The sequence below is a fragment of the Salvelinus namaycush genome, unplaced genomic scaffold, assembly GCF_016432855.1.
Source record: "Salvelinus namaycush isolate Seneca unplaced genomic scaffold, SaNama_1.0 Scaffold2653, whole genome shotgun sequence".
Classification (NCBI taxonomy): domain Eukaryota; kingdom Metazoa; phylum Chordata; class Actinopteri; order Salmoniformes; family Salmonidae; genus Salvelinus; species Salvelinus namaycush.
Window position 1 is genome coordinate 6,349 of NW_024059512.1, and position 25,440 is coordinate 31,788.

Here is a 25,440-nt window from a genome sequence, read left to right on the forward strand (position 1 = left end):
CAGACAGTAACTCCTGCAGGGTGTAGGGTATAGGGTGCAGACAGTAACTCCTGCAGGGTGTAGGGTATAGGGTGCAGACAGTAACTCCTGCAGGGTGTAGGGTATAGGGGGCAGACAGTAACTCCTGCAGGGTGTAGGGTATAGGGTGTAGACAGTAACTCCTGCAGGGTGTAGGGTGTAGGGTGCAGACAGTAACTCCTGCAGGGTGTAGGGTATAGGGGGCAGACAGTAACTCCTGCAGGGTGTAGGGTAAAGGGGGCAGACAGTAACTCCTGCAGGGTGTAGGGTATAGGGTGTAGACAATAACTCCTGCAGGGTGTAGGGTATAGGGTGTAGACAGTAACTCCTGCAGGGTGTAGGGTATAGGGTGCAGACAGTAACTCCTGCAGGGTGTAGGGTATAGGGGGCAGACAGTAACTCCTGCAGGGTGTAGGGTATAGGGTGTAGACAGTAACTCCTGCAGGGTGTAGGGTATAGGGTGCAGACAGTAACTCCTGCAGGGTGTAGGGTATAGGGGGCAGACAGTAACTCCTGCAGGGTGTAGGGTATAGGGGGCAGACAGTAACTCCTGCAGGGTGTAGGGTATAGGGTGCAGACAGTAACTCCTGCAGGGTGTAGGGTATAGGGGGCAGACAGTAACTCCTGCAGGGTGTAGGGTATAGGGTGTAGACAGTAACTCCTGCAGGGTGTAGGGTATAGGGTGCAGACAGTAACTCCTGCAGGGTGTAGGGTATAGGGGGCAGACAGTAACTCCTGCAGGGTGTAGGGTATAGGGGGCAGACAGTAACTCCTGCAGGGTGTAGGGTATAGGGTGTAGACAGTAACTCCTGCAGGGTGTAGGGTATAGGGTGTAGACAGTAACTCCTGCAGGGTGTAGGGTATAGGGTGCAGACAGTAACTCCTGCAGGGTGTAGGGTATAGGGGGCAGACAGTAACTCCTGCAGGGTGTAGGGTATAGGGGGCAGACAGTAACTCCTGCAGGGTGTAGGGTATAGGGTGCAGACAGTAACTCCTGCAGGGTGTAGGGTATAGGGGGCAGACAGTAACTCCTGCAGGGTGTAGGGTATAGAGGGCAGACAGTAACTCCTGCAGGGTGTAGGGTATAGGGTGCAGACAGTAACTCCTGCAGGGTGTAGGGTATAGGGTGCAGACAGTAACTCCTGCAGGGTGTAGGGTATAGGGGGCAGACAGTAACTCCTGCAGGGTGTAGGGTATAGGGGGCAGACAGTAACTCCTGCAGGGTGTAGGGGGCAGACAGTAACTCCTGCAGGGTGTAGGGTATAGGGTGCAGACAGTAACTCCTGCAGGGTGTAGGGTATAGGGTGCAGACAGTAACTCCTGCAGGGTGTAGGGTGCAGACAGTAACTCCTGCAGGGTGTAGGGTATAGGGTGCAGACAGTAACTCCTGTAGGGTGTAGGGTATAGGGTGCAGACAGTAACTCCTGCAGGGTGTAGGGTATAGGGGGCAGACAGTAACTCCTGCAGGGTGTAGGGTATAGGGTGCAGACAGTAACTCCTGCAGGGTGTAGGGTATAGGGTGCAGACAGTAACTCCTGCAGGGTGTAGGGTATAGGGTGCAGACAGTAACTCCTGCAGGGTGTAGGGTATAGGGGGCAGACAGTAACTCCTGCAGGGTGTAGGGTATAGGGTGCAGACAGTAACTCCTGCAGGGTGTAGGGTATAGGGTGCAGACAGTAACTCCTGCAGGGTGTAGGGTATAGGGTGCAGACAGTAACTCCTGCAGGGTGTAGGGTGTAGGGTGCAGACAGTAACTCCTGCAGGGTGTAGGGTATAGGGTGCAGACGGTAACTCCTGCAGGGTGTAGGGTATAGGGTGCAGACAGTAACTCCTGCAGGGTGTAGGGTATAGGGTGCAGACGGTAACTCCTGCAGGGTGTAGGGTATAGGGTGCAGACGGTAACTCCTGCAGGGTGTAGGGTATAGGGGGCAGACAGTAACTCCTGCAGGGTGTAGGGTATAGGGGGCAGACAGTAACTCCTGCAGGGTGTAGGGTGCAGACAGTAACTCCTGCAGGGTGTAGGGTGTAGACAGTAACTCCTGCAGGGTGTAGGGTATAGGGTGCAGACAGTAACTCCTGCAGGGTGTAGGGTATAGGGGGCAGACAGTAACTCCTGCAGGGTGTAGGGTATAGGGTGCAGACAGTAACTCCTGCAGGGTGTAGGGTATAGGGTGCAGACAGTAACTCCTGCAGGGTGTAGGGTATAGGGTGCAGACGGTAACTCCTGCAGGGTGTAGGGTATAGGGTGCAGACAGTAACTCCTGCAGGGTGTAGGGTGTAGGGTGCAGACAGTAACTCCTGCAGGGTGTAGGGTATAGGGTGCAGACAGTAACTCCTGCAGGGTGTAGGGTGTAGGGGGCAGACAGTAACTCCTGCAGGGTGTAGGGTATAGGGGGCAGACAGTAACTCCTGCAGGGTGTAGGGTATAGGGTGCAGACAGTAACTCCTGCAGGGTGTAGGGTATAGGGTGCAGACAGTAACTCCTGCAGGGTGTAGGGTATAGGGTGTAGACAGTAACTCCTGCAGGGTGTAGGGTATAGGGGGCAGACAGTAACTCCTGCAGGGTGTAGGGTGTAGGGTGCAGACAGTAACTCCTGCAGGGTGTAGGGTATAGGGTGCAGACAGTAACTCCTGCAGGGTGTAGGGTGCAGACGGTAACTCCTGCAGGGTGTAGGGTATAGGGTGTAGACAATAACTCCTGCAGGGTGTAGGGTGTAGGGGGCAGACAGTAACTCCTGCAGGGTGTAGGGTATAGGGTGCAGACAGTAACTCCTGCAGGGTGTAGGGTATAGGGGGCAGACAGTAACTCCTGCAGGGTGTAGGGTATAGGGTGCAGACAGTAACTCCTGCAGGGTGTAGGGTATAGACAGTAACTCCTGCAGGGTGTAGGGTATAGGGTGCAGACAGTAACTCCTGCAGGGTGTAGGGTATAGGGGGCAGACAGTAACTCCTGCAGGGTGTAGGGTATAGGGTGCAGACAGTAACTCCTGCAGGGTGTAAGGTGTAGACAGTAACTCCTGCAGGGTGTAGGGTATAGGGAGCAGACAGTAACTCCTGCAGGGTGTAGGGTATAGGGTGCAGACAGTAACTCCTGCAGGGTGTAGGGTATAGGGTGCAGACAGTAACTCCTGCAGGGTGTAGGGTATAGGGTGCAGACGGTAACTCCTGCAGGGTGTAGGGTATAGGGTGCAGACAGTAACTCCTGCAGGGTGTAGGGTATAGGGTGCAGACAGTAACTCCTGCAGGGTGTAGGGTATAGGGTGCAGACAGTAACTCCTGCAGGGTGTAGGGTATAGGGTGCAGACAGTAAATCCTGCAGGGTGTAGGGTATAGGGGGCAGACAGTAACTCCTGCAGGGTGTAGGGTATAGGGTGCAGACAGTAACTCCTGCAGGGTGTAGGGTATAGGGTGCAGACAGTAACTCCTGCAGGGTGTAGGGTATAGGGTGCAGACAGTAACTCCTGCAGGGTGTAGGGTATAGGGTGCAGACAGTAACTCCTGCAGGGTGTAGGGTATAGGGTGCAGACAGTAACTCCTGCAGGGTGTAGGGTGTAGGGGGCAGACAGTAACTCCTGCAGGGTGTAGGGTATAGGGTGCAGACAGTAACTCCTGCAGGGTATAGGGGGCAGACAGTAACTCCTGCAGGGTATAGGGTGCAGACAGTAACTCCTGCAGGGTGTAGGGTATAGGGGGCAGACAGTAACTCCTGCAGGGTGTAGGGTATAGGGTGCAGACAGTAACTCCTGCAGGGTGTAGGGTATAGGGTGCAGACAGTAACTCCTGCAGGGTGTAGGGTGTAGGGGGCAGACAGTAACTCCTGCAGGGTGTAGGGTATAGGGTGCAGACAGTAACTCCTGCAGGGTATAGGGTGCAGACAGTAACTCCTGCAGGGTGTAGGGTGTAGGGTGCAGACAGTAACTCCTGCAGGGTGTAGGGTATAGGGGGCAGACAGTAACTCCTGCAGGGTGTAGGGTATAGGGGGCAGACAGTAACTCCTGTAGGGTGTAGGGTATAGGGTGCAGACAGTAACTCCTGCAGGGTGTAGGGTGCAGACAGTAACTCCTGCAGGGTGTAGGGTATAGGGTGCAGACAGTAACTCCTGCAGGGTGTAGGGTATAGGGGGCAGACAGTAACTCCTGTAGGGTGTAGGGTATAGGGTGTAGACAATAACTCCTGCAGCGGTGAGGCCACCTCACCCGACTCACCGTCCCTCCGCTCTCCCTTCCCTCTCCCTTCCCTCTCCCCTCCCTCCCTCCCTCCCTCCCTCCCTCCCTCCCTCCGCTCTCCCTCCCTCCCTCCCTCCCTCCCTCCCTCCCTCCCTCCCTCCCTCCCTCCCTCTGCTCTCCCTCTGCTCTCCCTCCCTCCCTCTGCTCTCCCTCCCTCCCTCTGCTCTCCCTCCCTCCTCCCTCCTATTTCTGCCCCATGCACCAATTCATGTTGTTACGCCGATGTCCAGTTAAAGTGGAATATTCCTCGAAGTAAAGAAAGACCAGCCTCCATTAGTAGGGAGAACGCATGTCTGGCTTCTAGAAGTGTTGAATACAAAAGTGTTGACAGAGCTGAGTAACAACGTAAACATGAAGTCACTCATATAAGCAGCAGGTCTGTGCTGTATTCCTTGAGTCTCTCTCTAGTCATGGTTCTAAATGTTTTGAAATCTCTCAGTATCAACTTTGCTGTGTGTTCAAGGCTTCTTTTTCCGTCTATGGAGCGTGGAAACTGCAGACACGTGATCTGATCTGACTGGCCTGCGCTAGGCCTATAGGTGCACTTGATTTGCTCTCTGGGCCTGCCGGGTAGGTCGGAGTTCTACATCCAGACACATGAAATGGTTCAAAATGGGAACACGTTGTCTTCCCGGCACTAGGGCTGCTGAAACAAGTGCACCTACCTTCCGACACATGAAATGGATTAATATGGGTTAGGGGACTACTGCTGTAGGGTATAGGGTATAGGGTGCAGCCTACCTTGGACTTGTACCAGTCGTCTGACTCCTGCATGTTCTTGGAGGCCAGGTTCTCGTACTGAGAGCGGACGTCCCTGAGAGCGCCCGTCAGGTCTGGCTTCACCACATCAATGTCCATCTGCACCTGCTGCGACACCTGCACCTGAGACTGCAGCTCCAACAGCTCCTACAGACAGGGGTCAGAGGTCAGAGAGGGGTCAGCACCTGAGACTACAGCGCCAACAGCTCCTACAGACAGGGGTCAGAGGTCAGAGAGGGGTCAGCACCTGAGACTACAGCGCCAACAACTCCTACAGACAGGGGTCAGAGGTCAGAGAGGGGTCAGCACCTGAGACTACAGCGCCAACAGCTCCTACAGACAGGGGTCAGAGGTCAGAGAGGGGTCAGCACCTGAGACTACAGCGCCAACAGCTCCTACAGACAGGAGTCAGAGGTCAGAGAGGGGTCAGTACCTGCGACTGCAGCTCCCACAGACAGGGGTTAGAGAGAGATCCTATGAATTAGGTTAGAAGAGTTAGCGAGGTAACTTTGGTTAACTCTGAGTTCATCTCGGGATAGACAGTCATTGGAATGTGGCCCAGCTTTAAGCCAGGTAAATTTCTATGGCAACGAATCCTTCAGAACGAACCTGCTCCGGGGAAAGCTAACTCACAGCTAACCTCACTTACCCTGAATGAAATGACTGAGCCACGAGTTGAAGACCAATGAAATCAGATTCCCTCTTGCAAATATTGTGTCATCATCCCCTTTATTTGAGGAAGACGACAAATGAAATATTTGATGAATCAAATGTTGTGTGTAAAAAAATGTAATATTAAAATACCTACCACATTATTTAGTAATCACAGAATCATTTGAAACTTCTGGAATTGTAAAACTTTTGTATGACTGAATAACATGTATTTTATCGATAGGAGGGGAAGGTCGATTGATAAGCACACCAAAGACGGCATTAACGATAAGTAACAAAAATAAAAATGGTACTTCTTGAAGCCTATTTCACACCATAGCCTGCTGAATTTGCAAGATAGTATTTTTGATTTCGGTACAAATATATGTGGCACTGACTAGGGCTGTGGCGGTCATTCAATTTTGTCAGCCGGTATCAAGCAAATAACTGCTCACGGTAATTGACCGTTAATTAACATAAACACGTTTAGAATCTCCTGGCTTTCTGCAGGCCTTTGGAACATCTACATTTTAAAAAGTCTAATAAATCCATGTGATATAGCCTACACCATCACAATAAATCCATTATTTATTTTAGACAGGTCTAAAGAAACATGATATGAAGAAAATAAGAATTTATTCTTAACTGACTTGCCTAGTTAAATATACATAAAAAAGGAGGGTTGTCATCTATGCACATAAATAGCGAGTGGAACCACCTATTCCCGTGGTTCATTTTCATGCCAGCCAGGTAGACGAAGCAATGTGCTTCGTATTAGGAAAGTTGAGAAATAAACATAGTAGGCCTAGCCTATAGAAAGCTGATGGGATCCTCCTCTTTTTAGTAGAGGCCATCACTCGGTTTTCTCCCGCAATTGCATAGCCTATAGAAATGTTTCGCAACATGAGCTCATGGGCTCTCAATTAGTGTTTGATTAGATGTTCCATTACATTTGCATTGATGTCAGAGTGATTACAGGGACAATAGAGTGCTGAGTCCCAGGCAGGTAGCAAGTTTGGTAGACTACTATCTGACCAGCAGCAGCATCAGAGCTTGGAGAAGCCTAATTACCGCGACTAAACGGTCAGGTGGAATTTGACTGCCATCATGACTCGTGACCGCAGGTGTGGTGGTAATACGTTCACCATAACAGCCCTAACAATGACTCGCCCATGGATTGATGTTTCACCACTGCCACTCTCATGACTCAATGACGCGTTCGGTATTCAACTAGCCAGGTGCGACACACTCATACATTTACAAGCCCGCTAGAGTAAGCTGCAGGCAGACGAGCAATTTCCACCGCCGTAGTACGGATAAAGTCTGAGCTGGAATGTGAAGCTATCTAAATCTGATTAGCTTTAGATAACCCAGAGTAGATGTAGGATATCCCTCTGGGGTTAGAGGTCAGGGGTCAAAGAAGAGGGAGGGTGTGTGCGAGATAGTGTTGTTGTGTGTGTGTGTGTGTTTACATCCGTGTGTGTGTGTGTGTGCGTGCGTGTGCATGCCTATGTGTGTGTTCTGACCTCATCGTGTAGTTTCTTCAGGAAGTTGATCTCCTCCTGAAGCGACTCCACCTTCCTCTCCAGGTCCAGACGAGACAGAGCTGCGTTGTCCACATCCTGAATACAACACGATGAACAGTGATAACCACACACACATTTTCTTCATAGGTTAAGACAGAAATGTCCTCATGAAGCTAATTATTTCTCTCTCGCCTCTCTTTTTGTAACTGACCGAGAGACTACCAGAGCCAGACGGGTCACATTGTGTCTCGCTCTGATAACCCTGGCCGGTCCCCCATCCCTCCCTCCCTCCTCCAGACAGAACTCTAGTGCCCTGCTATCCTCCCCTCTGCTCCATCTGTCTCCTACAGCAGCCAAAAGACTTCTCCCACTGCTGCCAAAATAGAGGCCTGGTCAGCCAGCCGTACTGACAGAGTCTCCTACAGAAGCCAACAGACCTCTCCCACTGCTGCCAAAATAGAGGCCTGGTCAGCCAGCCGAACTAACAGTCTCCTACAGAAGCCAACAGCCAGTCACCTAGAGCCAGCCATCTCTACAGCAGGCTGAGGGCCTGAGCCAGGTCTGCAGTGGTAGACCCCATGATAAATACATGGGTGGTATGGCTCAGAAGCTCTGCAGCAGCCATCTCTACAGCAGGTCTGGATGGGTGGCTGGCAGAGCAGGACCTGGCCTGTTGGGTCCACCCGGAGATCGGGACCCCCAGATAGCATGTGTTTAGAATGACAGTAAATGAGCTTTAAACCAGCTTGAACATTTCTCTCTCAGCCTCATGGTAAAATGTGTAGACTGGCAGGAAGTTAGCTCAGGGAATCTGGAATGACGGTATAATCCTTGTCCGGCAGGAACATCTATTTTTATAGATTTTGATGCATTATTTGAACTTAAAATGTACATACAGGCAAATTTCCTAAATGGATCAGGAATGAGCAGGGGCAGCTATACCATCAGGACCCCTTATTCATGTCCTCATTACATCTAGTGCAACAAGACCACTCATGGTCTGGAATGTTCTCTACTGTTGATAGATGTAAACAAACAATATTGGAATCACCATGGTTACAACCATGACCCGTCACCTGCACCTGCCTGATAGATTAAAATAGAACATGGACATTTCATTTGGAGTCTGTCGTAGCTGAATCAGAATTAGTTAGGTAACATAGATAATATGTTTTATTTACATATGATTATGTGAGATACTTGTCATTAGAATGTCTCCCTTTGGACTATACTGTTGACAGTTGCAGTTATCCCTTCTCAGCTAGGGCTCAGTCACTTGAGGCCCAGAGAGGGGAGAGGTCAGGCTTGTCTTCATATGTCAATGTATCTGTTAAACCATGTGGTGCTATGCAGAATATCAGAAGGGGAGGAGGACAGAATGGAACATTGTCTTCTTATGGGAATGTGTCTGTAATTATTCCTAAACCATGTGAAGGGATGGCGTGATTAATAGGGAACCAGTTAGTTGTCTCCACAATGTCTGTAAGCCAGTCACTCCCTCCTTTTCTCATTGGGGGGAGGAGTATGGCAGTGTCTGGAACCATTGTATGTCCCCTCTGATGTAGCACTAATCTTGAGATAGTATATGACCTAGAAGTCACTCCCCTCAGTGAGCTTGTCCAGGAGTGGGGAGAAGAGGGGGTGTTCTTGAGATGGGAGAATCTAAAGTTGACAATTGATATATGCCATTGGATGAGGTAATGTTTTGGTACTATGAAGTACCAAGAACGAGATTAGAACCTCGTCTTAGAGACCAAACTGAACGATAATTTATAGCGAATGCTATCTGGCTATGGGATACTCCTCTCTCAAGTAAAAGGCCCTTTGTGGAGTTCCTGAGATCTGTGGTTCGTCTTGAAAGTTGAGAGGGGTGTATCTTGGCTATAAAAGATCTTTGTATTCTCTTATAGGCACTCTCAGAATTAATTTATAGACACTGAATTGATCTGAGAGTCAAAGGGCTATGGTGAAGCTCATTTGATTAAAGATGAAGTTTAAATATAACTCTGACTTGTGTGTGGTTTGTAAACTCTCCTCATTTAGTAATACAGGAAATGACCACGACAAGTCATAAAGCACCCAAGGAGAAACTACATTGCTACTGTCTATACCAGCTGAATGAGGAAGAAAAATGACATTTTTGTCAACGTAAAACATCAACTCTGTCAGAGTGATAGAATGGCTGTTTTTATTGTCGATTTTTAGATTTTAAAAATTCCATATTTTACTAATGTTTTTTTAGAGCCAAAATGTCTGTTTTGAGTATCTGTCAACTCCATCAGTGATGGTTAACCCTCTTAAGATCGTTTTTCTGGTCAGTATTCCGAAAAACATATTGTAATCATTGTTCTGCTTAAACAATTGAAGTATTTTCTGTGCTGGAGGGAAAATGTGTTTGCTTTATAAATGTTGTTTTATGTTCTAAATCTAACAAAACATGTCAAAATTCAAACGTTGATGAAATAAGCCCTGGAGCATCCAATAGTGCTATAAATCAACCCCCTCCTGTACTCCCTGTTCACTCATGACTACACGGCCAGGCATGACTCCAACACCATCATTAAATGTGCAGACGACACAACAGTGGTAGGCCTGATCACCGACAACAACGAGACAGCCTATAGGGAGGAGGTCAGAGACCTGGCCGTGTGGTGCCAGGACAACAACCTCTCCCTCAACGTGATCAAGACAAAGGAGATGATTGTGGACTACAGGAAAAGGAGGACTGAGCACGGCCCCATTCTCATCGACGGGGCTGTAGTGGAGCATGTTGAGAGCTTCAAGTTCATTGGTGTCAACATCACCAACAAACTATCATGGTCTAAACACACCAAGACAGTTGTGAAGAGGGCACGACAAAACCTATTCCCCCTCAGGAGACTGAAAAGATTTGGCATGGGTCCTCAGATCCTCAAAAAGTTCTACAGCTGCATCATAGAGAGCATCCTGACTGGTTGCATCACTGCCTGGTATGGCAACTGCTCGGGCCTCCGACTGCAAGGCACTACAGAGGGTAGTGCGAACGGCCCAGTACATCACTGGGGCCAAGCTTCCTGCCATCCAGGACCTCTATACCAGGCGGTGTCAGAGGAAGGCCCTAAAAATTGTCAAAGACTCCAGCTACCCTAGTCACAGACTGTTCTCTCTGCTACCACACGGCAAGCGGTACTGGAGCGCCAAGTCTAGGTCCAAGAGGCTTCTAAACAGCTTCTACCCCCAAGCCATGAGACTCCTGAACTAGTCAAATGGCTACCCAGACTATTCACATTGCTCCCCCCCCTTCTCCACATCACTGCCACTCTCTGTTGTCATTTATGCATAGTCACTTTAATTAACTCTACCTACATGTACAGTGGGGCAAAAAAGTATTTAGTCAGCCACCAATTGTGAAAGTTCTCCCACTTAAAAAGATGAGAAAGGCCTGTAATTTTCATCATAGGTACACTTCAACTATGACAGACAAAATGAGAAAAAAAAATCCAGAAAATCACATTGTAGGATTTTTAATGAATTTTTTTGCAAATTATGGTGGAAAATAAGTATTTGGTCACCTACAAACAAGCAAGATTTCTGGCTCTCACAGACCTGTAACTTCTTCTTTAAGAGGCTCCTTTGTCCTCCACTCGTTACCTGTATTAATGGCACCTGTTTGAACTTGTTATCAGTATAAAAGACACCTTTCCACAACCTCAAACAGTCACACTCCAAACTCCACAATGGCCAAGACCAAAGAGCTGTCAAAGGACACCAGAAACAAAATTGTAGACCTGCACCAGGCTGGGAAGACTGAATCTGCAATAGGTAAGCAACTTGGTTTGAAGAAATCAACTGTGGGAGGAATTATTAGGAAATGGAAGACATACAATACCACTGATAATCTCCCTCGATCTGGGGCTCCACGCAAGATCTCACCCCGTGGGGTCAAAATGATCACAAGAACGGTGAGCAAAAATCCCAGAACCACACGGGGGGACCTAGTGAATGACCTGCAGAGAGCTGGGACCAAAGTAACAAAGCCTACCATCAGCAAGGGCATTGAAGATGAAACGTGGCTGGGTCTTTCAGCATGACAATGATCCCAAACACACCGCCCGGGCGATGAAGGAGTGGCTTCGTAAGAAGCATTTCAAGGTCCTGGAGTGGCCTAGCCAGTCTCCAGATCTCAACCCCATAGAAAATCTTTGGAGGGAGTTGAAAGTCCGTGTTGCCCAGCAACAGCCCCAAAACATCACTGCTCTAGAGGAGATCTGCATGGAGGAATGGGCCAAAATACCAGCAACAGTGTGTGAAAACCTTGTGAAGACTTACAGAAAACGTTTGACCTCTGTCATTGCCAACAAAGGGTATATAACAAAGTATTGAGATAAACTTTTGTTATTGACCAAATACTTATTTTCCACCATAATTTGCAAATAAATTCATTAAAAATCCTACAATGTGATTTTCTGGATTTTTTTTCTAATTTTGTCTGTCATAGTTGAAGTGTACCTCTGATGAAAATTACAGGCCTCTCTCATCTTTTTAAGTGGGAGAACTTGCACAATTGGTGGCTGACTAAATACTTTTTTGCCCCACTGTACATACTACCTCAACTAACAGGTGCCCCCGCACATTGACTCTGTGCCGGCACCCCCTGTATTTATTGTTATTTTTTACTGCTGCTCTTTAATTACTTGTTACTTTTATCTCGTATTCTTATCCGTATTTTTTTTAAACTGCACTGTCGGTTAGGGGCTCGTTAGTAAGCATTTCACAGTAAGGTCTACTACACCTGTTGTATTCAGCATTTCACTGTGAGGTCTACTACACCTGTTGTATTCAGCATTTCACTGTGAGGTCTACTACACCTGTTGTATTCAGCATTTCACTGTGAGGTCTACTACACCTGTTGTATTCAGCATTTCACTGTGAGGTCTACTACACCTGTTGTATTCAGCATTTCACTGTGAGGTCTACTACACCTGTTGTATTCAGCATTTCACTGTGAGGTCTACTACACCTGTTGTATTCAGCATTTCACTGTGAGGTCTACTACACCTGTTGTATTCAGCATTTCACTGTGAGGTCTACTACACCTGTTGTATTCAACATTTCACTGTGAGGTCTACTACACCTGTTGTATTCAGCATTTCACTGTGAGGTCTACTACACCTGTTGTATTCAGCATTTCACTGTGAGGTCTACTACACCTGTTGTATTCAGCATTTCACTGTGAGGTCTACCTACACCTGTTGTATTCAGCATTTCACTGTAAGGTCTACTACACCTGTTGTATTCAGCATTTCACTGTGAGGTCTACTACACCTGTTGTATTCAGCATTTCACTGTAAGGTCTACTACACCTGTTGTATTCAGCATTTCACTGTAAGGTCTACTACACCTGTTGTATTCAGCATTTCACTGTAAGGTCTACTACACCTGTTGTATTCAGCATTTCACTGTAAGGTCTACTACACCTGTTGTATTCAGCATTTCACTGTAAGGTCTACCACACCTGTTGTATTCAGCATTTCACTGTAAGGTCTACCACACCTGTTGTATTCAGCATTTCACTGTGAGGTCTACACCTGTTGTATTCAGCATTTCACTGTGAGGTCGTCTACACCTGTTGTATTCAGCATTTCACTGTGAGGTCTACTACACCTGTTGTATTCAGCATTTCACTGTAAGGTCTACTACACCTGTTGTATTCAGCATTTCACTGTAAGGTCTACTACACCTGTTGTATTCAGCATTTCACTGTGAGGTCTACTACACCTGTTGTATTCAGCATTTCACTGTAAGGTCTACTACACCTGTTGTATTCAGCATTTCACTGTAAGGTCTACTACACCTGTTGTATTCAGCATTTCACTGTAAGGTCTACTACACCTGTTGTATTCAGCATTTCACTGTAAGGTCTACTACACCTGTTGTATTCAGCATTTCACTGTAAGGTCTACTACACCTGTTGTATTCAGCATTTCACTGTGAGGTCTACTACACCTGTTGTATTCAGCATTTCACTGTGAGGTCTACTACACCTGTTGTATTCAGCATTTCACTGTGAGGTCTACTACACCTGTTGTATTCAGCATTTCACTGTAAGGTCTACTACACCTGTTGTATTCAGCATTTCACTGTGAGGTCTACTACACCTGTTGTATTCAGCATTTCACTGTGAGGTCTACTACACCTGTTGTATTCAGCATTTCACTGTGAGGTCTACTACACCTGTTGTATTCAGCATTTCACTGTGAGGTCTACTACACCTGTTGTATTCAGCATTTCACTGTGAGGTCTACTACACCTGTTGTATTCAGCATTTCACTGTGAGGTCTACTACACCTGTTGTATTCAGCATTTCACTGTGAGGTCTACTACACCTGTTGTATTCAGCATTTCACTGTAAGGTCTACTACACCTGTTGTATTCAGCATTTCACTGTAAGGTCTACTACACCTGTTGTATTCAGCATTTCACTGTGAGGTCTACTACACCTGTTGTATTCAGCATTTCACTGTGAGGTCTACTACACCTGTTGTATTCAGCATTTCACTGTGAGGTCTACTACACCTGTTGTATTCAGCATTTCACTGTGAGGTCTACTACACCTGTTGTATTCAGCATTTCACTGTGAGGTCTACTACACCTGTTGTATTCAGCATTTCACTGTAAGGTCTACTACACCTGTTGTATTCAGCATTTCACTGTGAGGTCTACTACACCTGTTGTATTCAGCATTTCACTGTAAGGTCTACTACACCTGTTGTATTCAGCATTTCACTGTGAGGTCTACTACACCTGTTGTATTCAGCATTTCACTGTGAGGTCTACTACACCTGTTGTATTCAGCATTTCACTGTGAGGTCTACTACACCTGTTGTATTCAGCATTTCACTGTGAGGTCTACTACACCTGTTGTATTCAGCATTTCACTGTGAGGTCTACTACACCTGTTGTATTCAGCATTTCACTGTAAGGTCTACTACACCTGTTGTATTCAGCATTTCACTGTAAGGTCTACTACACCTGTTGTATTCAGCATTTCACTGTGAGGTCTACTACACCTGTTGTATTCAGCATTTCACTGTGAGGTCTACTACACCTGTTGTATTCAGCATTTCACTGTGAGGTCTACTACACCTGTTGTATTCAGCATTTCACTGTGAGGTCTACTACACCTGTTGTATTCAGCATTTCACTGTGAGGTCTACTACACCTGTTGTATTCAGCATTTCACTGTAAGGTCTACTACACCTGTTGTATTCAGCATTTCACTGTAAGGTCTACTACACCTGTTGTATTCAGCATTTCACTGTAAGGTCTACTACACCTGTTGTATTCAGCATTTCACTGTGAGGTCTACTACACCTGTTGTATTCAGCATTTCACTGTGAGGTCTACCTACACCTGTTGTATTCAGCATTTCACTGTGAGGTCTACTACACCTGTTGTATTCAGCATTTCACTGTGAGGTCTACTACACCTGTTGTATTCAGCATTTCACTGTGAGGTCTACTACACCTGTTGTATTCAGCATTTCACTGTGAGGTCTACTACACCTGTTGTATTCAGCATTTCACTGTGAGGTCTACTACACCTGTTGTATTCAGCATTTCACTGTGAGGTCTACTACACCTGTTGTATTCAGCATTTCACAGGAAGGTCTACTACACCTGTTGTATTCAGCATTTCACAGTAAGGTCTACTACACCTGTTGTATTCAGCATTTCACTGTGAGGTCTACTACACCTGTTGTATTCAGCATTTCACTGTGAGGTCTACTACACCTGTTGTATTCAGCATTTCACTGTAAGGTCTACTACACCTGTTGTATTCAGCATTTCACTGTAAGGTCTACTATACCTGTTGTATTCAGCATTTCACTGTAAGGTCTACTACACCTGTTGTATTCAGCATTTCACTGTAAGGTCTACCTATACCTGTTGTATTCAGTATTTCACTGTGAGGTCTACTACACCTGTTCTATTCAGCATTTCACTGTGAGGTCTACTACACCTGTTGTATTCAGCATTTCACTGTAAGGTCTACTACACCTGTTGTATTCAGCATTTCACTGTGAGGTCTACTACACCTGTTGTATTCAGCATTTCACTGTGAGGTCTACTACACCTGTTGTATTCAGCATTTCACTGTAAGGTCTACTACACCTGTTGTATTCAGCATTTCACTGTAAGGTCTACTACACCTGTTGTATTCAGCATTTCACTGTAAGGTCTACTACACCTGTTGTATTCAGCATTTCACTGTGAGGTCTACTACACCTGTTGTATTCAGCATTTCACTGTGAGGTATACTACACCTGTTGTATTCAGCATTTCACTGTAAGGTCTACTACACCTGTTGTATTCAGCATTTCACTGTAAGGTCTACTACACCTGTTGTATTCAACATTTCACTGTGAGGTCTACTACACCTGTTGTATTCAGCATTTCACTGTGAGGTCTACTACACCTGTTGTATTCAGCATTTCACTGTAAGGTCTACTACACCTGTTGTATTCAGCATTTCACTGTGAGGTCTACTACACCTGTTGTATTCAGCATTTCACTGTAAGGTCTACTACACCTGTTGTATTCAGCATTTCACTGTGAGGTCTACTACACCTGTTGTATTCAGCATTTCACTGTAAGGTCTACTACCCCTGTTGTATTCAGCATTTCACTGTGAGGTCTACTACACCTGTTGTATTCAGCATTTCACTGTGAGGTCTACACCTGTTGTATTCAGCATTTCACTATGAGGTCTACTACACCTGTTGTATTCAGCATTTCACTGTGAGGTCTACTACACCTGTTGTATTCAGCATTTCACAGTAAGGTCTACTACACCTGTTGTATTCAGCATTTCACTGTGAGGTCTACTACACCTGTTGTATTCAGCATTTCACAGTAAGGTCTATTACACCCGTTGTATTCAGCATTTCACTATGAGGTCTACTACACCTGTTGTATTCAGCATTTCACTGTGAGGTCTACTACACCTGTTGTATTCAGCATTTCACTGTGAGGTCTACTACACCTGTTGTATTCAGCATTTCACTGTGAGGTCTACTACACCTGTTGTATTCAGCATTTCACTGTAAGGTCTACTACACCTGTTGTATTCAGCATTTCACTGTGAGGTCTACTACACCTGTTGTATTCAGCATTTCACAGTAAGGTCTACTACACCTGTTGTATTCAGCATTTCACTGTGAGGTCTACTACACCTGTTGTATTCAGCATTTCACAGTAAGGTCTACTACACCTGTTGTATTCAGCATTTCACTGTAAGGTCTACTACACCTGTTGTATTCAGCGCACGTGAATAATACAATTTGATTTGATTTGAAAACAAAAAGAAGTTAGCAGATTTGTTTGACATATTTAAATAATCTAATGTTAGAATTTAAACAATCAGGGCCTTTAATAACATTTTACTGCAGTGGGCTAAATCAGGGTCACACAGAGGGATTCTGGGTAGTCTTAAACAAATCTACTTTGAAACAAAAGTATCCATCTCACACACACGTGGTTATGGGCCTAAAGAAAGAAGACACCTGTACCATGTCAGATATGGAGTTGAAATGTATCAAATGTTTAGTTTTCATCCCAATATTACACTTTATATACATCACAGAAGACTGAAATATAACAAAACCGCTTGACATAGAAACACCAGATTTTCTGCATAAAAAATAATAATTTTGATTATGAATTATGAAAAATATTAAAATCCTCTAGAGTCTAAGGCCCTGCCTAGGCCCTGCCTAGGCCCTGTCTAGGCCCTGTCTAGGCCCTGTCTAGGCCCTGTCTAAGCCCTGTCTAAGCCCTGTCTAAGCCCTGTCTAGGCCCTGTCTAGGCCCTGTCTACGCCCTGTCTAGGCCCTGTCTAGGCCCTGTCTAGGCCCTGTCTAAGCCCTGTCTAGGCCCTGTCTAGGCCCTGTCTAAGCCCTGTCTAAGCCCTGTCTAGGCCCTGTCTAGGCCCTGTCTACGCCCTGTCTAAGCCCTGTCTAGGCCCTGTCTAAGCCCTGTCTAGGCCCTGTCTAGTCCCTGTCTAAGCCCTGTCTAGGCCCTGTCTAGGCCCTGTCTAGGCCCTGTCTAAGCCCTGTCTAGGCCCTGTCTAGGCCCTGTCTAGGCCCTGTCTAAGCCCTGTCTAAGCCCTGTCTAGGCCCTGTCTAAGCCCTGTCTAGGCCCTGTCTAAGCCCTGTCTAGGCCCTGTCTAAGCCCTGTCTAGGCCCTGTCTACGCCCTGTCTACGCCCTGTCTAGGCCCTGTCTAGGCCCTGTCTAGGCCCTGTCTAGGCCCTGTCTAGGCCCTGTCTAAGCCCTGTCTAGGCCCTGTCTAAGCCCTGTCTAGGCCCTGTCTAAGCCCTGTCTAGGCCCTGTCTACGCCCTGTCTAAGCCCTGTCTAGGCCCTGTCTAGGCCCTGTCTAGGCCCTGTCTAAGCCCTGTCTAGGCCCTGTCTACGCCCTGTCTAGGCCCTGTCTAAGCCCTGTCTAGGCCCTGTCTAAGCCCTGTCTAGGGCTCCAAAATGAGCTATTGGATGAAACATTGAATTTGGCATTACTGCTATTAGCCAATAGAAACACATTGAATAACAGACAGTCCTTACTGCTATTAGCCAATAGAAACACATTGAATAACAGATAGTCCTTACTGCTATTAGCCAATAGAAACACATTGAATAACAGTCCTTACTGCTATTAGCCAATAGAAACACATTGAATAACAGACAGTCCTTACTGCTATTAGCCAATAGAAAAACATTGAATAACAGATAGTCCTTACTGCTATTAGCCAATAGAAACACATTGAATAACAGATAGTCCTTACTGCTATTAGCCAATAGAAACACAATGCATAACAGATAGTCCTTACTGCTATTAGCCAATAGAAACACATTGAATAACAGATAGTCCTTACTGCTATTAGCCAATAGAAACACATTGAATAACAGGTAGTCCTTACTGCTATTAGCCAATAGAAACACATTGAATAACAGATAGTCCTTACTGCTATTAGCCAATAGAAACACATTGAATAACAGATAGTCCTTACTGCTATTAGCCAATAGAAACACATGGAACATCAGATAGTCCTTACTGCTATTAGCCAATAGAAACACATTGAATAACAGTCCTTACTGCTGTTAGCCAATAGAAACACATGGAACATCAGATAGGCCAAACAGTAAATCTAAAGGAAGTGTCTCTCCTATATCTGAGAAATAAGTAAGACCAGGGAAATATTTACATGTATTTATCCCCTTATTTTAGGCACTAAACTATCTCCATTTATACTTCCATTCATTTTTAAACTGGCACCGGCCCCCATCTTAAGAGTCTTGTGAGGCATCCTAGGGCAAAACGGAGAACACCATCGTGTTCATGAGAGTCTCAGCATTTAGTGGTCACAGTTCCATTCCACCCATGATGCCACTAGAGGGCCAATTGGTCATATGACTGCATATACATGGTGTGATTGCTGATATTTTGATGGACCAAAGTATATATTATTTAACATGTTGTATTATTAAGACAAATAATATCCCGTCGTTCAAAAATTCCTGATCTCTAAAACAGCATAGCATGAGATTAGCTATAAAACGGAACATTTTTCTCTCTGCCCATGAAAAAAAAATCATTATTTAAGCATGCTACTACTGCACTGTTGGAGCTGTTGGAGCTGTTGGAGCTCTAGGAACAAGCATTTCGCTACAACCCCAACAACTGCTAAATACGTGTCTGTGACCAATAAAATGTGATTTAATTTTGATTTGATTCATAAAAAGCTCCAACCCAACTCATATTACATCAGAATCTCATTCTGTCTCGACACCCATTCATCTATATTTGCATCTTTGTAGTTATGAACAGCATTACCCAAACATGGATTTATGGAACAGTGGAAACTAAAACCTAACATTGAGTGCAGAGACAGTATCCAGAATGAGTTTCTGATGTAATATGAGTTGGTTTGGAGCATTTTATAACATGTTTTATAAACATTGTAGTCACTGACAAGTGATGACTCTCTGTAATGAAACAACATATTTAAAACGACAAGCACAGAAAGAGTGAAAATAAGGCCACATGTCAAAATGGGTGAACTTCCCCTTTAACGAAGATGTGTGGTAGTATGAAGCTGTGTCCTACCCCTCTGAAGCTCTGCATGGTACTCTCAGATTCCTCACGCTGCATCATCTCCTCCTGCAGTCTGGAAAACACCACAACATACTGTACTGAGGATAATATCTTGTGTTAGAGAGTCCTTTCAATCTAGAAGAAAAAGAAACGCGCACCTATTTAGGCGAGGTGCTGGCTAGCGGAGTAGAACACTTGAAAATAAAAGAGAGCCTCACTCTCTAGGAGCTCAGATGCAAAAATATTGAATTTACCAACGTTTCGACAGGCAGAGAGTCCTTTCAAGACATTCAAGAACACTTTAAAAAGTGCATTAAAAAGTGTGTAATATCAGACCCCAACGCAACAACAACAAACTGGAATTTCAAAAGCCACTGCTCATTCAGAAGTCTCACTAACTCACGATGTGCCTGTCTGAGAATCGAATGAGGAGCACGCAATGCATTATTGAAAATAAAGTCATTACTAGCGCAATGAACCACACCTAGACCTCTATTAAATAATGTTGACTCTGTGGTCAATTACTCAACAACTACCCAGGTAAACATGGACTATATTGTAATACGTGTCTTGTAGTGCAATCAATGAAGAAAACGTTTCATTGTGTAGGATATATCATGGTCATGAATTACTCCATAACTATTCGGTAAACATGTAACTGATTGTCTTACTTCTCTCTGAGTCGGTCTATATCATCAGACATGTTGTCCCGGTGCACCTCCACTCGCGCCTTCTCGTTCGTCAGCTGGTCCACCTGTCGCCGCAGCTCGCGCATCTCGTCCTCGTACAGGTCCCCGATGCGGGATCGGGACGTGCCCTTCCCTCGTAGCTGCTCGAGCTCTGCCTGCAGGATCTTATTCTGCTGCTCCAGGAACCGGACCTTCTCGATATAGCTCGCGAAGCGGTCGTTGAGCGACTGCATCTGCGCCTTCTCGTTGGTCCGGTTAGTCTTGAACTCGGAGTTCACGGCGTCGGACAGAGAGAAGTTCAGGGTCTCGGAGGACAGCCGGGGCATCGGGGCGCTGCTGCGGAGCCGCTGGGTCCTGGTTGCGTAGACCCCCGGGGCGGCGGAGGACAGGCCGAAAGAGACCCGAGAGGAGCGCACCGCCACCGGGTTGGAGTACAGCTGGCGGCTGGAGGGGTAGGCGGAGTGGCTCATGTTCCTTTCCCCTCCAAAATACTTCTTATAGGAGGACTGAGGACCACGGGCTGCTGTCATCCTGAGATGTCCGGTCTCTTCTGTGGAGCTAGTTAGGCTACTAAGTTTTAGTTCCTCTGGGTTGGGTCTCGGTCCTGTTCTGTGCTGTTCTGTCTCTCTCGTCACAGTTACCATTCAGCGGACACGGGAGGGGTGTCACTGGGACCGTATTTATACCCCGGTCTTTATGCTAATGAGTTTGAGTGACAACAGGGAGTTTGAGTGACAGTTCGGACATCCTATCAAAAGGCTGATAAGACAGTTGGTGCCCAGAGACATGGATAACTAGACTGGACTTTTCCCATAGGACAAGCTTCATTCCTATTATATCTTAATCATTTGATCCATTACGGAAACGTCAAGGGGCAATGGCAGGTAACCTAGCGATTAGAGAGTTGGGCCAGTAACCGAGCTGAGAAGGAGAAACATCTGCCAGTGTACCCTTGAGCAAGGCAACATAACCCTGATTGCTCCAGGGTTGCTGTTGATAATATTAAACTCTGGCTGTGTGAAATAGGACATGTATAAACACCGCCTAATTATTATTATTATTATTATTATTATTATTATCATTATTATTATTATTATTATTATCATTATTATTATTATTATTATTATCATTATTATTATCGTGCTCAGGGAGTCTCTTCTTCTCCCCGTGGATTGTTCCTAGTGCTCAGGGAGTCTCTTCTTCTCCCCGTGGATTGTTCTTGGTGCTCAGGGAGTCTCTTCTTCTCCCCGTGGATTGTTCCTGGTGCTCAGGGAGTCTCTTCTTCTCCCCGTGGATTGTTCCTGGTGCTCAGGGAGTCTCTTCTTCTCCCCGTGGATTGTTCCTGGTGCTCAGGGAGTCTCTTCTTCTCCCCGTGGATTGTTCCTGGTGCTCAGGGAGTCTCTTCTTCTCCCCGTGGATTGTTCCCGGTGCTCAGGGAGTCTCTTCTTCTCCCCGTGGATTGTTCCTGGTGCTCAGGGAGTCTCTTCTTCTCCCCGTGGATTGTTCCTGGTGCTCAGGGAGTCTCTTCTTCTCCCCGTGGATTGTTCCCGGTGCTCAGGGAGTCTCTTCTTCTCCCCGTGGATTGTTCCTGGTGCTCAGGGAGTCTCTTCTTCTCCCCGTGGATTGTTCCTGGTGCTCAGGGAGTCTCTTCTTCTCCCCGTGGATTGTTCCTGGTGCTCAGGGAGTCTCTTCTTCTCCCCGTGGATTGTTCCCGGTGCTCAGGGAGTCTCTTCTTCTCCCCGTGGATTGTTCCCGGTGCTCAGGGAGTCTCTTCTTCTCCCCGTGGATTGTTCCAGGTGCTCAGGGAGTCTCTTCTTCTCCCCGTGGATTGTTCCTGGTGCTCAGGGAGTCTCTTCTTCTCTCCCGTGGATTGTTCCCGGTGCTCAGGGAGTCTCTTCTTCTCCCCGTGGATTGTTCCTGGTGCTCAGGGAGTCTCTTCTTCTCCCCGTGGATTGTTCCTGGTGCTCAGGGAGTCTCTTCTTCTCCCCGTGGATTGTTCCCGGTGCTCAGGGAGTCTCTTCTTCTCCCCGTGGATTGTTCCTGGTGCTCAGGGAGTCTCTTCTTCTCCCCGTGGATTGTTCCTGGTGCTCAGGGAGTCTCTTCTTCTCCCCGTGGATTGTTCCTGGTGCTCAGGGAGTCTCTTCTTCTCCCCGTGGATTGTTCCCGGTGCTCAGGGAGTCTCTTCTTCTCCCCGTGGATTGTTCCCGGTGCTCAGGGAGTCTCTTCTTCTCCCCGTGGATTGTTCCAGGTGCTCAGGGAGTCTCTTCTTCTCCCCGTGGATTGTTCTTGGTGCTCAGGGAGTCTCTTCTTCTCCCCGTGGATTGTTCCTGGTGCTCAGGGAGTCTCTTCTTCTCCCCGTGGATTGTTCCTGGTGCTCAGGGAGTCTCTTCTTCTCCCCGTGGATTGTTCCTAGTGCTCAGGGAGTCTCTTCTTCTCCCCGTGGATTGTTCCTGGTGCTCAGGGAGTCTCTTCTTCTCCCCGTGGATTGTTCCTGGTGCTCAGGGAGTCTCTTCTTCTCCCCGTGGATTGTTCCCGGTGCTCAGGGAGTCTCTTCTTCTCCCCGTGGATTGTTCCTGGTGCTCAGGGAGTCTCTTCTTCTCCCCGTGGATTGTTCCTGGTGCTCAGGGAGTCTCTTCTTCTCCCCGTGGATTGTTCCTGGTGCTCAGGGAGTCTCTTCTTCTCCCCGTGGATTGTTCCCGGTGCTCAGGGAGTCTCTTCTTCTCCCCGTGGATTGTTCCCGGTGCTCAGGGAGTCTCTTCTTCTCCCCGTGGATTGTTCCAGGTGCTCAGGGAGTCTCTTCTTCTCCCCGTGGATTGTTCTTGGTGCTCAGGGAGTCTCTTCTTCTCCCCGTGGATTGTTCCTGGTGCTCAGGGAGTCTCTTCTTCTCCCCGTGGATTGTTCCTGGTGCTCAGGGAGTCTCTTCTTCTCCCCGTGGATTGTTCTTGGTGCTCAGGGAGTCTCTTCTTCTCCCCGTGGATTGTTCCTGGTGCTCAGGGAGTCTCTTCTTCTCCCCGTGGATTGTTCCTGGTGCTCAGGGAGTCTCTTCTTCTCCCCGTGGATTGTTCCTGGTGCTCAGGGAGTCTCTTCTTCTCCCCGTGGATTGTTCTTGGTGCTCAGGGAGTCTCTTCTTCTCCCCGTGGATTGTTCCTGGTGCTCAGGGAGTCTCTTCTTCTCCCCGTGGATTGTTCCTGGTGCTCAGGGAGTCTCTTCTTCTCCCCGTGGATTGTTCCTGGTGCTCAGGGAGTCTCTTCTTCTCCCCGTGGATTGTTCCTGGTGCTCAGGGAGTCTCTTCTTCTCCCCGTGGATTGTTCCTGGTGCTCAGGGAGTCTAACATACACAAAGAGAGATGCTATCCAGTTGCTAACACTAATCACATGGCTGGATGACTGAGAACAGTTATCATAGCAAGGCCTTTCTAATGCATGAGAGCTATGTTAGTCAGCCAGGGGAGGAATCCTATACATGTCCTGTGATCTTATTTAGTGTTTCTCTGGTGTCTGTCTAGTCGTACGACACGTGTCCCCCATGGCACCCTATTCTCTATTTAGTGCACTACTTATGACCAGGGCCATAGGTACTATTTAGTGCACTACTTATGACCAGGGCCATAGGTACTATTTAGTGCACTACTTATGACCAGGGGCTTGCACCCTATTCCCTATTTAGTGCACTACTTATGACCAGGGGCCATAGGTACTATTTAGTGCACTACTTATGACCAGGGCCATAGGTACTATTTAGTGCACTACTTATGACCAGGGCCATAGGTACTATTTAGTGCACTACTTATGACCAGGGCCATAGGTACTATTTAGTGCACTACTTATGACCAGGGCCATAGGTACTATTTAGTGCACTACTTATGACCAGGGCCATAGGTACTATTTAGTGCACTACTTATGACCAGGGCCATAGGTACTATTTAGTGCACTACTTATGACCAGGGCCATAGGTACTATTTAGTGCACTACTTATGACCAGGGCCATAGGTACTATTTAGTGCACTACTTATGACCAGGGCCATAGGTACTATTTAGTGCACTACTTATGACCAGGGCCATAGGTACTATTTAGTGCACTACTTATGACCAGGGCCATAGGTACTATTTAGTGCACTACTTATGACCAGGGGCCATAGGTACTATTTAGTGCACTACTTATGACCAGGGCCATAGGTACTATTTAGTGCACTACTTATGACCAGGGCCATAGGTACTATTTAGTGCACTACTTATGACCAGGGCCATAGGTACTATTTAGTGCACTACTTATGACCAGGGCCATAGGTACTATTTAGTGCACTACTTATGACCAGGGCCATAGGTACTATTTAGTGCACTACTTATGACCAGGGCCATAGGTACTATTTAGTGCACTACTTATGACCAGGGGCCATAGGTACTATTTAGTGCACTACTTATGACCAGGGGCCATAGGTACTATTTAGTGCACTACTTATGACCAGGGGCCATAGGTACTATATGCACAATATGCAAGGGGCTACCAAATGGGACACAGGCCGCCTCTGTCGTCTGTCTCTGTAGTGACACCCCAGAGTAGGGTTAGGTCTGTTAAAGAAGATAACAGTAGTGACACCCCAGAGTAGGGTTAGGTCTGTTAAAGAAGATAACAGTAGTGACACCCCAGAGTAGGGTTAGGTCTCTTAAAGAAGATAACAGTAGTGACACCCCAGAGTAGGGTTAGGTCTCTTAAAGAAGACAACAGTAGTGACACCCCAGAGTAGGGTTAGGTCTGTTAAAGAAGATAACAGTAGTGACACCCCAGAGTAGGGTTAGGTCTGTTAAAGAAGATAACAGTAGTGACACCCCAGAGTAGGGTTAGGTCCCTTAAAGAAGACAACAGTAGTGACACCCCAGAGTAGGGTTAGGTCTGTTAAAGAAGATAACAGTAGTGACACCCCAGAGTAGGGTTAGGTCTGTTAAAGAAGATAACAGTAGTGACACCCCAGAGTAGGGTTAGGTCTGTTAAAGAAGATAACAGTAGTGACACCCCAGAGTAGGGTTAGGTCTGTTAAAGAAGATAACAGTAGTGACACCCCAGAGTAGGGTTAGGTCTCTTAAAGAAGATAACAGTAGTGACACCCCAGAGTAGGGTTAGGTCTCTTAAAGAAGATAACAGCCTGTTGTCCTCACAGATACACAGCCAGCCAGATGAGTGTAGTTGAATACAGGGGGAACAGTGGCAGGTGAAGACAGTAGCCCTACTGCTACCACCACTTCTCTTTTACCTCAGAGCTCACTGACCATACAGTGTTATGAATACATCCGTGGTTGCCATGGCGCTGTGGGGTTGCCTAGGCAGAGTGCTCTGTAAATATTACAAATAAAAAATAAAATAAAAACTTTATTTGCCACATGCTCCGAATACAACAAGTGTAGACTTTACCGTGAAATGCTTTACTTTACAAACCCTTAAATAATAAA

At 46.7% G+C, this 25,440-nt stretch overlaps 1 protein-coding gene across 1 annotated transcript; it reads right to left on the reverse strand.

The window, feature by feature from the left end:
* Positions 1–4,985: 4,985 nt before the first annotated feature.
* On the reverse strand, positions 4,986–20,526 carry LOC120039347 (vimentin-like; the record flags this gene model as incomplete). The annotated part of the gene is made up of 4 exons (XM_038984783.1): positions 19,979–20,526; positions 19,320–19,380; positions 7,181–7,276; positions 4,986–5,150 (listed from the first exon to the last, which is right to left on the reverse strand). Coding segments are annotated over exons 1-4 (870 nt in total), but the record flags the coding sequence as incomplete, so codon positions are not given.
* Between the last annotated feature and the right edge of the window lie 4,914 nt (positions 20,527–25,440).